This window comes from Tenrec ecaudatus, chromosome 14 (genome assembly GCF_050624435.1).
Source record: "Tenrec ecaudatus isolate mTenEca1 chromosome 14, mTenEca1.hap1, whole genome shotgun sequence".
Classification (NCBI taxonomy): Eukaryota; Metazoa; Chordata; class Mammalia; order Afrosoricida; family Tenrecidae; genus Tenrec; species Tenrec ecaudatus.
In genome coordinates, this window is record NC_134543.1 from 12,849,006 (window position 1) to 12,866,864 (window position 17,859).

The window sequence follows — 17,859 nt, forward strand, 5'->3', positions numbered from 1 at the left end:
TGACCCGCCCCATGGTGTGGGGTCAGAGTAGAATTGTGTGCTCCGCAGCATTTCAAATGCTGGTTTTTGGAAGTAAATTGCCAGGCCTTCCTTCTGAGGTGCCTCTGGGTGGAAGAGCCGACTGAGTTGTAACTTCCCTGAGAGAAAGAGTTGTATTTACCGTAGCTAGTGCTTACTGTGTCAGGCTCAGACTCTACCCCAAGACTGCCCTGCGTGGGACATTGAAGCATGTCCATTAATACTTGGTGGATATAGAATATCAGCCACGATCTGCGCCAAGATCATCCTGTAAATTTCAAAGAATTGAGATGTGAGCAGCCCTGCTGGGCCAGACACCTCAGATCTTCACCTGCCTCTTGGAGAGTGGTGCCTCCACAGCAGTCCCTTTCAGAGAAGGGCCTCCCCTTCCTGTTCTTGCACACACCAAGTCCAAACAGCTAAACAGCATTTGTAAAAATTCAGATCCCCACACAGGTTGGTTTCTGGAGGAACCTCTTATCGTTAACTCACTTCTAGCCACCCCCCACCGGCAGTAGAGGTTTGCTTGTTCAGCTCCCCCTGGAGCTTCCAGAGGAAGATGGACCAGGAAGAAAGCCCTGGGGACGTCCTTCCAACCAAGAGCCACTGGAAACCCGTGGGGCACAGCGGGGGGGGGGGGGGCAGCCTTTAGTTCTGTTGTGCCTGGCGCTGCCAGGAGGCTCACCTCTCCCAGTGACTTGTTCTTCAGGTTGAGTTTTCCTCTCCTCCCTTGCCTCCCCTCCCCTTCCCCACTTGCAGCAGCCAGGTGGAGGACCTGTTCAACACCTTGACAACATCTGGGACTTCTGACCCTTTCCCCTTTCCTTCATGTTAGCCATCCACAAGCCACACATTGGGCCTTAGGACTCTAAGGCCTCTAAGAACTCAAAATCAGATTTCTTCTTTGACTATGACCTTCCATTCTCGCTGTCTCATGCTCCCCGAGCCTGCCCTCCGATCTTTTTGAGCCCCATCTCCTTGGGGTCTTGCCTGTTCCTCATCGTCACTCCCTTTGGGTTTCACTAGTACCTTCCCTGGCCGGCATTTAGCCACATCGAGCCTGCCTTGTCTGGCACACAACTGCTCGCCCCCTCACCTGTGGACCCCTACTCCCACATACACCCCAATCCTAGACTGCTTAAGTTTCTCTGGTGTGGCATCAAAACGTGTCAGCCGGATCTGGCACAGAATTTAGGCCAGCACTCTCCGCAGAGCTTCACAGAAGGTTGGCACATACCCTGCTCTGCTCCAAGGCCTGTACTTGGGCTTTCTCAGCCACTTGCAGCCCTGGCACTATGCTTCTCCAGGTCCAAAATGACCTGCGGTGACCACCGCCGTCCTTTGTACACTGAAGGCACTTTGAAGCCAACAGCTATAAACTTGAATCCCCCACCCCATTCTTCGTTTTAGACTGTATTAGTCTGGGTACTTTAGAGAAACAAATCCACAGAAACTCATGTACAAGAGAGTTTTAGATAAAGGGTATGTGCACATCAAGAAAACATCCCAGCCCAGTGCTGCGCAAACCCTCAAATCCAACGTCAGCCCATGTGTCCGACACTGATCCACAAAGTCCTCCTCCATCTCACAATATACACACAAAGACGCCAACTGCAGGAGGAAAGCCGAGTCAGTGAATGTGTAAGCATCTCAGCACTGGCAGGGGTCTCCACACAGCTGCTCCAGCACCCAGGGCTGCATCAGGGTAGGTCCATGTGGCTTCTCCTCAGGGATGTCTTGAGGAAGTGAGTCTTGGCAGCTGAAGCAGGCAACTGGCAAAGGCAGCTACACCCTGGTCTGACCATCACAAAGCAAGAGACCTGAGAACTAGAAAGGCGAGGCTCACTGAGCCATTTATCCCTCCGCATGTGTTTATGGCCAGGTTGGCACAATAAACTTTAACTATCTCATGCACCTTAAAATTTCTTTAGAAATGCCTGATCACATGGGCAAACATGAATGCCTGTCAGTCATAACAAGAGTTGGTGAGAACTTTATTAAAAAAGCCGAAGATACTCTTGCATGGTTGCTGGAGATGTTATGGTTCTGCCATTTTTGGAGGAAAGTCTATATAAAAACTCTGCAGCAGTGAACAAAATTGACTTTGTGCATGTGTTTTGACTTGGCAATCCAGTTGCAGCAATCCGTCCTACCAATCACAGCCTGCCTGAGTGTACAAACGTGTTTAGAAGGGAGATTTCTTGTGATGTAAAACCTAATCCCTGACAGATAGCAACCCATCAGTGGTGCTTGTATTAAAATAAAGCCCAGAAAAGTACAAGATGAGACAGGAACATCTTGTTGTGCCAGAAAGCAAGGAAGTGTGATAGATGGGGGCGAAGGGAAAGCTCACCCTTGTGGGAGAACAGCAGCCAACGTCAAGAAGGGATGATGGACTTCGGAAACCAGGCCTGCGTGCTAGCAGGGGTGGGTGGAAGCCTCCGCTCCTCTCTTTGGAATTTGCCAGTAAATCCCAAAGGGACACATAGTCCGTGGTCAGTGAAACAAGAGGATGACGGCACAGGACCGGGCATGTTTCCTTCTGTGGCGAACAAGGTGGCTCTGAGTCAGAACCGGCTGGATGGTGCTTAACGACGACAACATTTAATATCTATCCTGACATGTTCACATGGGATTCATTCATGAATTCACGAAGCACCTGCCGAGCAAGTGTTGAGTGTGCGACATGCAGCCAGGAGGGAAAAACCCGAGTCTCACCGAGAGCTGCCTCACCTACGAAGAATTGCAGGGGGGAGGGGCAAGAGTGGTCATCAAGGAAGACGTCACAGAGTGGGCACTCATCCGGATGAGTCAGGAGTTTGCCCAATGGGGCCTGCCTGTTCCTCTGTCTCGGCTGGCGGGCATGACCGTCGCTGCTTACTTAGCGCCAGCATTCGACCAAAGTAGCTAACTACCCAAAAGTAGAGCAAGAATTCATTGTTACTTTGCAGGAATGCTGTGTTCCTTTACACCTTTTAAATAATTAGGTTTGTGCTCCGATATAATTAAAACCCCGGGCAAAACGCTGACGCTCTAGGAGAAATAATGCTTTTTGCTGGCATGTCCTTGTAAAGAACATTGTAAAACAAAGAGCCAGCTGTGTGTGTCCTTTGATTCGGTCGCATCTGATTTTTGGAATCGCGAGTTACACGGGCAAGATAAAAATAAAACACCTGAGTTGGTGGCGATTTCACTTTATTCTTCTGTCAAACTGGTAGACGTGGCTGGCAAGGGAATAAACTTGGGGTGCGCGTGCTTCACCTATTTGAAAAGAAAAAGCTTTGAACGGCATGTGTGACTGCTTACCCAAAGTAAATTAGTTCTCCCCCACGTCAAGTGTTTTTTTTTCTGTACTAACCTAGCAGGGATTTGTTTCTGATGAAGATAGCTAAGCGGTTTTAGCCACATTTATTTGACAGTAAAGTTTAATATCTGGTATGCTTTTAAGCCATTTCCATCGTGGGTCTGTGTCGCTGTTGCCTACAGTAATGAGTTTTCAGTTACTCAGTTAGCCAGGGATGTTTTATTAGGACCACTTATCGGCGTAGTTATGTTCCTTCCTTCTTTGTTTTTGTTAACCAGTTCTTCCTCGGGTCTTTCTGTCTCGCCTCTCATCCCTGCGTCTGGGACAAGCAGGCAGGGAAGTAGGGGCCGTTGGGTTTCAGGTGCTGTGAGTTCAGCACAGAGGCAGCAGTAGCAGGCAGCTACCACCGAGGGGAGGCTGGGTGTCTTGCCTCTGGTTAGGGTTCCGCTCATGCTTCTGCATCCTGCGTAGGCACTGGACAGTGATGGCAGAGGTTTCCAGCCATGCTGTGTCTGGGGAAATGTGTCCAGACATGCACAGACTTTATTAATTGTCTGAATGGAAATGCCTGTCACGCAGACGGAGTTCCTCGTGGCTCAGTCATCCTTCACTTATGAAACGGTGTCCTAGTGAGAATCTCGTGGTCCGTTGTCGATGGCGCTGCATTGTACAGACTCAAAACAAGTCAACCAGAAACGCACAATCTGTGCAATTCAGTACCTTGTGGTTCCTTCCTCCAAAGTGATTCAAAGGAAGTACCCCCTTTAGTCGGTGAATAGACATCAAAAAAAGCCCAACTATATTTCATTTTTAGATTATATAAATGGTGGAGAACTGTTCACTCATCTTTCCCAAAGAGAGCGTTTCACAGAGCACGAGGTGCAGATCTATGTGGGAGAGATTGTGCTTGCCCTGGAACATCTGCACAAGGTAAGCGGCTTCCTCCTCGGGGTTGCTGTGGTGGGAGCCCCGGGAGATCTATGAGCTAAAGTCATGATACAAAGGGCAGATGTTGTGTGTGTCATTGTCTCCGTGTGAATGTCCCCTTGCAGAAGACTGCCAATTCTCCGCATTTCATATTTCCCTCTATTTTAAATCTACATTCTTTTTGTAGTTCCTGAGCTTCAGATTTAGAAGGATGAATCTGAGCGATTCTTCTTCAGTTTTGTAAAGAGTTCATGAAAAATCCTTAATGCTTAGGTAGTACGAAGTAGCAATAGGACCCAAAGCGTTCGATTCTTAAGCCCGCCTTCATAATGAAACCACGAGTCCTGATCTGTGCTTTCTGTATTGTCACTCCGAGTGGTTCCGCATTTGGCTGTTTACCCACAAGGTCAGCTGCCTGAAACCACCAGCCACTCTCAGGGAGAAAGAAGCGGTACAGCCACGGAAACCCATGGGGCAGTTCTACCCTGTCCTGGAGGGTCACTCTGAGTGGGCATGGACTCAGTAGCAGTGAGAGTGAGTGAGGTGGTTACTCTATAGCCATCGGCTGCCTAAATGTCTCCAGCGTATGTTTCCTGATTCTGAATATGAGCCGCTAGAAAGAGGCCAGCACCTGTCCTCCCTCCCTGGGCTTTCTTTTCCCACTATCCCTCCCTTTTCCATCACTCTCTCCGTTATTTATAGCAGAACCAGCTACTCAAAACTTCAGTATGACACTGTTTTAGATGATAAAACCATCTTAAGCACTTTTTAAAAAAAGACGTTATTGTAAAATATTAATCCTCATCTGAGAGACTTGTCCTGTGGGTGTTGTATTTACTTAAAGAGCAGTCATTAGTGTGGACACGGCAGTCCTGGTGTAGCCTGGGCTGGTGCGAGAGGTAAGGCGAGGTAGTACGGACACCACACGGGGACGTGTGGACACTGCCCTCGGCTTATTTAGACCCCTTCACCAGATTACTGATGTCAGGGGGTTCAGATGCTGATCATGGGGCATCACAAAGAAAGGAGGGGAAAGGCCAGAAAGAGTGAAGCTGTTCAAGGGGCAGAAGAGCAAGGTGGTGGGAGTGGCTCTGAGAACTCAGACTGCCATCGAGTCCTTGCTGACTCAGCGACCCTCTCGGACAGGGCAGAGCTGCACCTGTGGGTTTCCGAGACTGACTTTCCCGAGAAGCAGCTGGTAGTTTCGAATTGCTGTCCTTAAGGTTAGCAGCCCAACTTGAAACCACTGAGCTACCAGGGCGCCCTGGCTCTGAGAGCAGGCTCTGTGGATGTTGAAGAAGAAGAGGGCGGCGATCCAGAACAGGGAGCTCCATCCAGAAACGAAGGAAGAGTGTGCTGCGGGTAGAGGGAGGTGGCGCCAGAATAGGCACCCTAAGATGGGGTGAAGGGAGGTCTAAGATCCAGAGAGAATGAAGACAGACGGGCGGGGTCAGGGTACGGTGCAAGCGGAACATGCTGACACCCTTCAACAGAGGCTTCTGGCTGTTGCTGTGGGCGATGGGGGTTTGCTACTTGAGGCAAATTAGACCCAGGAACAGGCTAAAGAGACCAAGGATTTTTAATCCTGCAAAGGACTTGGTGTCATTTTTTATAATATAAAAAATGATGGTGAGATTACCATAAATCTCAGAGTAAATAACAGACAGAATGCAAAGCCCCATGCAGTATGCCAGCCGAGGTAAAATTTACTCTGTGAAAGCTCTGTGTATTTAAGGGAAATCCGAGAGCATCCATTGTTATTGAAGCAGAAAGCAGAATAAATACTGGCTGTAAATGAAATTGGCATAGAATATGTGCAATAAAACAAATCAAATCTCAGCTAAGTTTCCCTTAATCTTACTACTTTAAAATGGGAAATGCTGCTAGTAAGACACCAAGCCAGCGATATTAAGTTTGATCCAGCTTCAGAAGAGAAGACAAAAATGGGAATTTAGTTGGAAGTAAATAAAGATTTATTCTTGAACTCTTTCCCAAAGAGATTGCTTTGTTGAAAATAAAACATCACTGATTCCCTGATGCACTGGCTGCCCCACGTCAATCTTCTCTTCACTGTGGATCTTTCTTTTAACACTCTGGAGTCTTTGCAGGACAATGCCCAGTGCACCCCTGAAGTGTAGTGTTTTATCTCAGTCCTAACAGTGTCAAGGACCTGCTTCTTCATGTGCTTGATGTTGAGGAAAGCGCGGTCTCTGTTAAAAACACCCCCTCATGCTGACATAATTAAAACTGCGAGACATGGGACTCTCTGACCTGAGCACAGCTACCTATGTAGCTGAGGAAATAACTGACACTTTTTTTTCTATAGAACAACATGCAAAACAAAATTGAGGGATATAGATAACCTAATGGCTGAGTTTGCTTATTTGGCTTTAAAGATCAGCTAAAATTGACCTCTGATCTTCAATCTCGCTATTTTTAAGCTTGTTTCTCAAGAAGCCTTTCCTTTATTAATTACCTATTTGATGCATGGTACTGTGCTTGATATAGTTACTTGATAAATTTGCTGAAGGAGTGAAAAGCAGGAAATATCTAGAACATATCAGCTCTTTATAAGTAAGTACAATGGTGGAACCACTGTTAAGCACTTGACTGCTAACCATAAGGTTGTCGGTTCAAATCCACCAGTTGCTCCGTGGAAGAGCAATGTGGTGGAGTACTCTACTTCTGGGCACTTCCACTCTGTCCTGTAGGGTCGCTTTGAGCATCGATTGTGGTCTGGTTTGAGCAATGGAACTAGAGGAGTTGCAGGGCGATGTCAGTCAGGGATCTTAGGAGTCAAGCAAGCCCTCTGAGCCACGAGGAAGCTACAGACGTGGGTGGGCTAAGAAGCACGTGAACACCAGGTGGAGTGAAGATGAGCTCTGTTGAGAGCCAAAGGCAGTGAGCATCAGAAGTCAGGGGTTAGGCAGTCGACCAGCCCCTCATTGCATAGAACAGAAGGGCACAGTGAGCGAGGTCAGGGGAAGCCCCCAGGGAGCAGCCAGCCTGAGGGAGGCTTACAGTCGCCCTGGCCAATGGGGAAGAGACACCCTAGGACCGCCCAACAGGAGGACCCTTGCTTTTATGAAGGTACTTAAGACTGTCCTAATGAACTTTTTGGATATTGTTCTTTTAAACTGCATATTTGTTTGTTTTTACAGTTGGGGATTATATACCGGGACATTAAGCTTGAGAATATTCTCCTTGATTCTAATGGCCATGTGGTGCTGACAGATTTTGGTCTGAGTAAGGAGTTTGTGGCTGATGAAGTGAGTATGCATTTTCATTTGAAGCAAGTCATCACTGGAAGTCAGTAACAACAGCATGTAGACAATGATGACAAACTGAACCTTCCAATAGGCATTTCATGGACTCGTGCTGCTTGGAGTGCCCAAGTTTGCCCAGAGGAGCATTTTGGCATGGGGGGGGGGCGGGGGCGGGGGGGCACTACAATGTCTTATTCCTTTAAAGTTACTGAGGAACAAGTCTGTTAAAATTGCAGTAAACCTTTGATGTGTATGTGTGATTTCCCCAATTAAAGTGTTTTTAACCTTCCCATGAACTACATTAAGTATATCAGAAACATTTAAATGAGCCTTTGGAGTCTTTTGAGTTGGCCTGCTATCCGCAAGGTGAGCAGTTCAAAACCACCAGTCACCCCACGGAAGAAAACGGAGACTTTCTGCTCCCTTAAGATTTAGTCTTGGCAACCCACAGGACCACTTCTACTCTCTCCTGCTCAGTCATGGTGAGTCAGCATCAGCTCAATGACAGTGAGTTTTGAGGGTTTGAGATTCTGTAGGAGAATTGTGGCTGGAATAATGGTTCACAGACTGAGCACAGAGTGTAATTATAAAGTAGGACGTGATGGGTTCATGCGGCTAGAGTGGCAGGGTCTACTCGATTAATTCTGTAATAATCTTGTCCAAAAGGGACTAAAATTTAGTAGCTAGTGTGCATGTTTTCATTTGGAAGCCTTTGCATTTTCTGTACTAGCCGGATTTTCTGCCTTCTCTTTCATTGAAGTTATTTCTGTTTTACTTAACTTTCTGTTTCGACATTCCAGCACAATTCACTTACATCAGAATGTCATTTTCCTGGGACAGGCTTCCATTTTTCTCCATCCCATTGCACATTTTTTCCTTCTTCCCTGATTTCCAACTTAACTTCTAACTCCCTTCTTGCCTCTCCAACCTCTTCTTTATCCACTGAGACCTTAGGACACTGAAGAACGCCCCGTCTCTGAAACTTCAGAAAGCTCTCTTGCAGCAGATTGGCCCAGTGCGGTGTCATTTGGTTTCTTGACTGTTGGTTGCGTTGCACACTGTTGGTCTGAGTAGGATGAAATTACTGACATCTGCAGCTTCTGCTCACTTTCTTCACCTTCAGCCTTAAACCAGAGTTTCTAACCTTCATCAGTACGTGCTTCAATTCATCTTTGTTTTTGGCAAGCATGACCGTGTCATCTGCATATTGCAGTTCGTTAATGATCCTCCTGCCCTGACGTCATGTTCTTCATGCAGCTTGCTTTCTCGGGCTGTTGTGCAGCACAGAGATTTAGTCTAAGGATATAGTCCTGCCATATACCTCTTCCAGTTCTGCCAAGCAGATTCCCCTTGTCCTGTCAGTGACTGCGTCTTGATCTGTGTACAGATTTCCAGTGAAGTCTTCTAGAATCCCCATTCGTCATTATGTCATCGTTAATTGGTCATAACTCACACAGTAGCATGCCTTTTTATAACCAATAAAAACGGGTGAACATCTTGCTGGTTTTCTCTGCCTTTGACCAAGATCCATCTGACAACATTGATGACATCCCTTGTCCCACGTCCCCTCCTGAAGCCAGCTTAAACATCTGTCAATTTCCCAGTTAATTCCTGGGAATTTTAAAATTTGCTAGCATGTGTTATTAATGATGTTTAATAACCTTCTTATGATGGCCCCTCCGTCTTTTTCGGTTTGGGAGTGGGCACGGATAGGGACCTCTTCCATTCCACTGGCCAGGCAGCATCTTCCAATTCCTTTGACATGCTAAGCACTCCCAACACTTACATTTGATCAAGGATCTAGATTAAAATTATTCCGTAAGATGACTGACTTCGTCATTGGAAACATTTTTTTCAACCCTGTAATCTATAACTACACACATGGACTTCACGGTGTGGACCACACAGGAATCAAACCGACTGTTATCTGTGGAAAGAGAAAATGGAGAAGCTCATCAGTATCCTCAGTCAAGAGGAAGCCAGAGGCAACTGTTCAACAGACCATCGATTGCCCACATGCAAGTTCAAGTTGAAGCTATGAAAATTAGAACAATTCCGCAAGAGCCAAAGGGTAAACTTGGATACCATCCCACCTGAATTTAAAGACAAGCACAAGAATAGATTTGACGCATGGTAACACAGAGCTAGCTGTGTCAGTTATTGTACCCACTGATTGAGGAGCTGTACTTACCAGGAAGGGGTGGATGGATTTGTGACTTTTATTTTCCAGAAACAGATTTTAATGTTTGTTCAGTTCGATTAATGTTATTCATTGATTAATGCTTTTGAACACAGAAAAAGCATTTAAAAGTAGAAACATGTTTTTTATTCATTTGTCCATCTTTTTTTTCCTAGTTGGGTAAAATTAGACAAGTCACGTAGTCACTTAACACCCCATCTGAATCTTAGTATGTTCATCTGTAAAATTAAGATGATGATCGTCATCAGATAATTTGTAGGATTGTTGGGTGAAGGCAGAGGGTCACTGGGAGTCGAATCAGCTCAGTGGCAATGGGGTGCACATTTTGGAATTGGTATAACACTCTATGTGGATCCACTTGCCGTCAAGGCAACCGTATGGGATAGAGTCGAAGTGCCTCTTACATATAAATGTCGATTGCTACTTGTAAGGGGTTCTGCTCAGATGTCCGATTGCTATAAGGAAAATTAAAATGCTCCCCCTTTATTGTTGAGTAGTTTTAAATTACATCTTTGTCTAATTAAAATGTCCCTTGCAAGTTCTGATGATACGGCTCTATTTGTGTCATGTCTGTATTGGAAGGTGCATGGTGCATGTCTCAGGATGCCGCGGTGACTTTCAATGTGCATCGAGCGTGTTTGTCTGGGGAATCAGATCCTCCTCGCCCCGTGCTCTCCTTCCCTGATGGATTTGAGGTGACACATACTCGTGACTGCTTTTTTCTGCACTTACACCTAAGAACCTACTCTGTCTTTGTTTATAAGTCCCACCAGGCTTTTGCCAAAATCATTGACTCCTCTCTAGGTTCATTTTAGCTTTTGTAAGGTAACTATGGAGTGGAAATGTTAAAACAGTAGGAGTTAAATGTTAAACCAGTCAAAGTGTGGTTCTCTCAGCTCCATTTTTTTCTCTGCTTCAACATTGCACGGCAGTCGGATATTGACACCTGTGTTGTAGCCGTGTGTGTGTGTGTGTGTGTGTGTGAGTGTGTGTCTCTTCTCCCAGAGAACAGAACAGACCTTTCATTCCTGACCTGTGGACTAGGGACAACCAGGTACCTGTTCCACAGAACCCCTTTAACTTCCTGATGGCAGAAAGTTTGGGTTCTGTTACGTAGGAGCAGGAGGGATTGGATTTTCCTCTCTGGTTGAAGATGGGAAAATAGCAATGTGTCGCATGCTTGTGGGAAGCATCCTGAGGGGGCTGGAATCACGGTGTGTGGAGAACGTGGCGCGCACTCCCCTCCAGGGGGTAATCAAGAGTGCAGTGGACGTGACCCTGAGGGGGAAGCTGGCCCATGATTGGCCGCAGAGTGTGTGCAGTCCAGCAAGCGGCAGTCGGCGCTTATTCACAGAGAGTCATGCAGCTTCTGTTTTCTCCCCGAGTGAGGCATGAAAAGGAGATCATGGGAGATTTGAGAACAAGATACAAAAGACATCTTAGAAAAAGAGGAAGGAGGGAGGGGTAGGGCATGAAAGTATGTCTGCAGAGGGGCAGTAAAACCCACTGAGATTCGGGAGCATGGGAACTGTAGCGGGTGAACCTGCGTCCATATTTCCCTCCAACCACAGTGGGCTTCACAGGTGCAGGCCGACAGTGGGGGGAGGGTGGGACTTCATCTTGTTTGAACATCTCATCTTCACAAACAGAAGAGCCTGTCAAGCTCGTGAGTTTTAAAGATGTACAGATGGCATGTCATATTGCAAATTGGTGTTTGAAAATTTGACTTAAAATTTCAAATGGATCCATATAATAAATAAAGGATCTGCTGCATTCATCTTAGGAGCTGTGCAGTAGTCTGTCTCCTAATGGATTCGCTCCTTTCCTACGGAGGGACATGTAGACTTCCCTATCTCCTGGAGTTCCGGGAAGTGTTGGGGTTCTGTAACCCTTCTAGGTGTCCCTGCTTTAGGGGTTACACACAACTACCTGCTTTGTTGGTGCCTCTTTGTACCATGTGTATTTGCTCTCGTGTGTATCTGCCCTTTGTTGTTGCTGAAGTCTCCCATGATTGTTTGTCTGGCGGGATTCTTATTCTGATTTATAGATTAACCTGGATATTTCATGTCAATGACTATATTAAAACAAATAGGCTATTTGCAAGTGAGGATGGCTTTTTTTCCTTTCTGTACTCATCCGTACCTTTTATGTTGCATGGATTTGGAAGTTGCGTGTTTTGGTTCAGTTTTATTGCTCTAGATACAAGTTTTATAAATAGATGAGTGTATTCATATATTCATGTATTCTTACCTTCACTCTGACTTTAAAAGAATCTGTGTTTAAAGTTTAGCCATTTAGTATGACAATTGCTTTAGGTTTTTGACAGGTAAACATGTTTTTCTTCTAGTCGTTATTAACACAGATTTCAGTACATTATTAGTTTTTAAGAGGGTATTGAAGCAACAAAAGTTCCTCTTTAATTATCTAATTGTGAAAATTACATTTATAATTTTTCCCATATTGTTAAAGCATCCTTGAATTCCTGGAGTTAATTTTTCTTCATATAACATATCCTTTTCATATATTGCTGAATTTTGTTTGCTAAGACTTTATTTAAGAAATTGTGTAAATTAATTTGAAAGTCTGATCTTTTTAACATTGTATTTAACAGGTTTTGATTTAAGCATATAAATGAATTTAACTTGGAATCATTTATATTTGTAGAGATAAATTTTTCCTCTGAAAGTTTGGTTGAATACATTCTAGACCTTTTTTTTTTCTTTCCCTTTTCACTTTTTTGGTGAATAACTAGCGTTTCACTTTCTGGATTAATTTTTTTTAAATGTCAGTTTTGGTAAGTTGTATTTTTATGGAAAATGCTGTTTTGTCTTCTCCATTTCCTTAATCTGAGGTTCATGGAATTGTCATTTTTCATCTCAGTTATGAGCGTAGTAGTACATCCTTTTAAATTGTTTAATATTTTCTTTAAACATTAATTTGTAATTATCTTTTTCGTTAACAAGTCTTCTCCGAGGTTTGCCCGTTTTGTAGTCTTTTCTGAGGAACAGCTTTTGTCAGGCGCCCTAAGTTCCTTTTCTGTTTCTTTGTTGTCTTTATTTGTTGTGTCTTTCCATTTACTTCCTGTACATTTCTCTTATCATCTTTTCAGAGTTTGAGTTAAACATCTATGTTAGTAATAGTTCATCTTCCTTTCTAAATCAAAGCAGCATTTGAAACTATGGTTCCCCCCCTAAAAACAGCTGTAGCTTTACCCCACACATTCTGACGCATGCTATGCTTAGTGCTAGTTTAATACTCTGCTTTTTCATTGTGATTTATTCTATGGGCTATGGGTTATTTTAAAATTCCTTTTGAAATTTGAAACACATAGGAATTTCTTTCCTTTTTTTAACCCTAACCCTAACGTACATGGGATTTTTAGTACCTTTTTGTAAATGAGTTTTAATTTGATTATTTTGTGTTTGGAGAGAAAAATACATATGATTTTTATGCTTTAGTATTTGAGATATTTGCTTAATGACCTAGTACATGGTTAGTTTTTATAGATGTCCTGTGCATGTCTGAAAAGACTGCATTCTACAATCGTTGCATATAAAATTGTGTACACATTCATGGGTAGCAGTTAAATCTCCTGGCTCTTCACTAGCCTTTTTCCTACTTAATCTACTGATTGTAAGAGAGGTATGTTTAAATACCTACTGTTATTGTAGATACGTTGATTTCTCCTTGAGGATCTCTCTTATTTTGCTTTATATATTTTAGAACTCTTCAGAATATTTTGATGTGTCTCTTTCCATCTCTTTACTGTCAGTCTTTCCTTGCCAATGTGTAAATAGCATGTAACTGGATTTTGTTTCTGATCCGGCGAGTTTCTGTCTTTTAACTGGTGAGTTAAATCTGTGTACTTTGATTACTGATAAAATTTTTATTTATATTGCTGATCTTGCCTTCTGTTTTTCTTTATCATACTTTTCACTTCTCATTTTCCTTCCTTTTCAGCCTTCTGTTTTATTAAGATTTCTTTATTTCGTTCTCCCTTCGTGGTTTGGAAGTTAAATGTGACCGCTCTTATTTCAGTGACTATGGCTGTGAACATGTCTACATGTATGATGGCTTAACAGACTCCAAATTGAACCATTTTCTCTGATTGTCGTGATCACATAGACTCACGGGAGGATTGTAACTTCAATCGTTCATCTCAGTAGCATAATTATTTTCAGTATTTTAGTCCTACTGTGTGTTATTTCCCCCAAAATTAGCCTTTCTAAAATAAGTTTTATTTTTGTTAAATAAATGCAGCATGTGCTTAGATTTGCTTGCATTTACTTGGTTTTATGCCCCCCCCCCCTTGCTTTGTAACTCTTGCTTCTTGTTCCAAGTTCAGTTTCTGTATTTCTCACATATATCCTGTAGATTTCTTTTTTTCACTGAGGAGTGAACTATGTCTTGGTGTTAAAATGCTGTTATTTTGACCTGATTATTCATTTGTAATTAGTCTAGATCGGAACTATGTAAATACACCTTTTTGTCATAAAATGAAGCATACAAAACAAATATATGACATATATAATACTAAAGCCAATAATGTTTGTAAGGGTAGCACCCTGTACCACCAGTCATGTAAGTGAAACAGAACTTGACTGCCCGTGGTTATACTTTATTTATTCTTCTTGAGAATCTTGTAACATTTGGGGTGATTTTCTCACACATATCTTCTGTTTTACTAATGCTCCCTTTAGCTGTATCTAATCAGCTACTTGATCTGTTCACTGAGTTTCTGTTGGTTTCTTTTTAATTGCTCTTTTTATTTATAAAGTTCTGTTTAGCTCTTTGTCACATTTAAAATTTTTTCCCCATATTTCTGTACTCTTAGAGTTCCCCCCCCCCCCCAGCCACACACACCCCTTTTATCTTTTATTGCTTATTTTCTGGCATCACTATGAGCTGAAATTGACCCAGTGGCAGTAGTTTCTAGTCTTTCATAAATTGTTCTAATATTACAAGTAATTCTTCTCTTTGCATGTGTACTAAGTCCAGTTTATTCATTTAGAAAAGTCATTCATTTGGTAAATTTGAGGCTTCAGACCATTTCTGTGAAAATCCTTGGTAGCTAAGTTGTAGCAATGTCTCTAGGTCTGTGATGTACCCCTTGGGCATTATGTTATTGACATAAGTGTTTCTACTTTCCCAAACCATTAGAGGGAAAATTCAGACCCTGTGTCTATAGGAGGCATAAGTTTGTGGTTTGATTTTTACAAGGAAATACGTATTTGTTTGTTTTGTTTAATGTTAGGGTCCAGACAAAAACCAAAACTGTATTAGTGATTTCATTGTTTGGTCTTCATTTTCTCTGAGAATTTGGTTTTCCTAGGTTCTCAGGTTTACACAGGAGTGAGGATTTCAGTGCCCCCTAGTTTGGGGGCCTCATCTTCTGCCCACACAAGAAAGTTCAGGTTTCCTGGTTACAAACACCTACAAAAGCCCGTCTTCCTCTTCTCTGTGCAGTCAGAGGATGAGATTTAATGCTTACCTGTCTGGCTCCACGTGTTCCTCTCACTGCTGAGGTTTTGGGGGTCCCCCTTATTTTGGGGGGTAGGAGGCTCCCCTTTCTTCTTAGTTTGCGTAGTTTTGGTGGGATAGCAATGCAATATTTTCTAATTCCTTTTAAAACCAGACATTTCTAGGTATTAGTGATGAGGAAAATTTCCCCAAACTAGGAACCTCTTTGGAAGCAGGCAGGGAAAAGAGCCCCACTTTCAATTATTATTGTGTATATATAACTCATGAGTTTATCATTAGCAGGTAGATGCGAACAACAGGTTGGCAAATAAGGGCTAGAACTCAGTCAATTAAGTATTTACTGAGGGAGAGACAAGAGATTAGCTGTTGCTTTCTTATTTGGAATTCTGTTTACCAAGAAACCCGCTTTCCCTCCAGTGTGATTCCCTCCTCTCTAAGGAAGAGTGCATTATTCTTAAACAACTGATCACTGAAGCTGTGACGTCTCCATATCATCTGCTAGGATGACATACACAGGCTGCTTTTGCTCTTTCAATATCCAAGCAAATTCTCATTCATAAAGCTGATACCTCTATGGTTGCTTGAATCATAGGTAGCATTGGTGATGAAATAGTATGGACGTGAATAGGTTTATTGCCTTCTCTTGGAGAAACACTACTGTACAGGAATTTTAAACAAAAAAATCATGGACCATAACAATAGTAGATGGTAACTGACTTCATCCTGACCTTTTAACATCTTGTTAACAAGTAAGTAAGATAAGTAAGAAATGAATGTGTATTCTAAATCAAGTTTTGATATAACAGTATGGTCAGGTTCCAAAGACCAAGTTGTTATTCAAACTGACAAATTACATCATTACAGAACTGCCAAGCCACTGAGAACCATGACCAGCCAAGGCGACACCTTTACCGTCTTATCTCACAGGCTCATTGTTGCCAGACCTGGGATATTATCCACAGAATAATCAGATAGTAGATCCTTTACCATTGCTGTAGGCCAACTAGATAGCTGATAATTAAAGAGTACTGTTTCAGAGGGGTTTTAAGGTAATATTAAATACTGTAAGTTATTCATTTTTATGTTTCTGTATTTCAGCAAAGCAATGATTATTGCATGATGTCCCACCAAAAAAGGCTAAACATAGTAAATAGTAGAGTATTTAAAAACACTATTGAGGGCATTGGGCCTCTACTCAAGCACTCCCTCAACACAAGAACACTTTGTTTTATTAACCTGGCATTCCGTGATGCTCACCTTCCCGACACGATCGACGAAGACAAAGTGGGTGTATAAACAAATGTGGTGAAGAAAGCTGATGGTACCCAGCTATCAAAAGATAAGTGTCTAGGGGCTTAAAGGCTTGAAGCACCATCTATCTGAGAAGCAATGAAGCCCACATGGAAGAAGCACACCAGCGTGTGTGATCATGAGGGGTTGATAGGATGAGGTATCAAAGAACAAAAAAAATCATACCATTGTGAATGAGGGGGAGTGTGGAGTAGATACCCAAAGCCCATCTGTAGGCAACTGGACAGGGAGGAGACAAGCCAGTCAGAGTGCAGTATAGCACCAATGAAACACACAACTTTCCTCTAGTTCTTTAATGTTTCCTCACCCCAAGCCCCACTATCATGACCCCCATTCTACTTTACAAATTTGGCTAGACCAGAGCATGTACATGGGTACAGATAAGAACTGGAAACAGAGGGAATCCAGGACAGATAAACCTCTCAGGACCAATATTGAGAGAAGCCATACCAGGAAGTTAAAGGGAAGGTAGGGGGAGAAAAAGGGAACTGATCACAATGATCTACATATAATCCCCTCCCTGGGGGATGGACAACAGAAAACTGAGGGAAGGGTGGGTTAGTCTGGGTACTTTAGAGAAACAAATCCACAGAAACTCATATGTATAAGAGAGAGTTTCATATAAAGGGTAAATGCACATCAAGAAAACATCCCAACCCAGTGCTGCCCAAGCCCACAAGTCCAACATTAATCCATTAACCCATATGTCCAACACCAATCCACAAAGTCGCAATGATGCCAACTGCAGGAGGAAAGCCGAGTCAGTGAATGTGTAAACATCTCAGCGCTGGCAGGGATCTCCACACGGGTGCTCCAGCACCCAGGGCTGCATCAGGGGTAAGTCCATGTGGCTTCTCCTCAGGGATGTCTTGCAGGAAGTCAGCCTTGCCATCTGAAGCAGGGAACTGGCTAAGGCAGCTGCACTCTGGTCCGACCATCACAAAGCAAGAGTCCCGAGAACTAAAAAGGCGAGGTTCACCGAGCCATTTATCCCTCTGCCCTTCAATTAACCCCACATGTGTTTATCAGCCAGGTTGGTACAATAAACTACCTCAAAGGGAAACATCAGTCAGTATAAGACATGAAAAAAATTTCTAAATTATCAAGGATTCAAAAAAAATATCAAGGATTCATGGGGGAGAGAGGGTAGGGGAGGGAAGGGAAAAATGAGGAGCTGATACCAAGGGCTCAAGTAGAAAGAAAATGTTTCGAAAAGGATCATGGCAACAAATGTACAAATGTGCTTGACACAATGTATGGTTGTATAGATTGTGATAAGAGTTGTATGAACCCCCTTTAAAATGATTTGAAAAAGAAAGCATAAACACTGTTTAGTTTTAGGACATTTAGTG

General features: G+C 43.2%; 1 protein-coding gene across 1 annotated transcript in view; it reads left to right on the forward strand.

Annotated features, from left to right (window-relative positions):
- Positions 1–17,859, forward strand: part of RPS6KA5 (ribosomal protein S6 kinase A5) — a 150,448-nt gene that overhangs the window by 96,773 nt on the left and 35,816 nt on the right. Inside the window, exons 4-5 of the mRNA XM_075530905.1 lie at positions 4,137–4,252; positions 7,411–7,518. Coding sequence (XP_075387020.1) covers positions 4,137–4,252; positions 7,411–7,518 — 224 coding nt within the window. The remainder of the gene's footprint in view (positions 1–4,136; positions 4,253–7,410; positions 7,519–17,859) is intronic.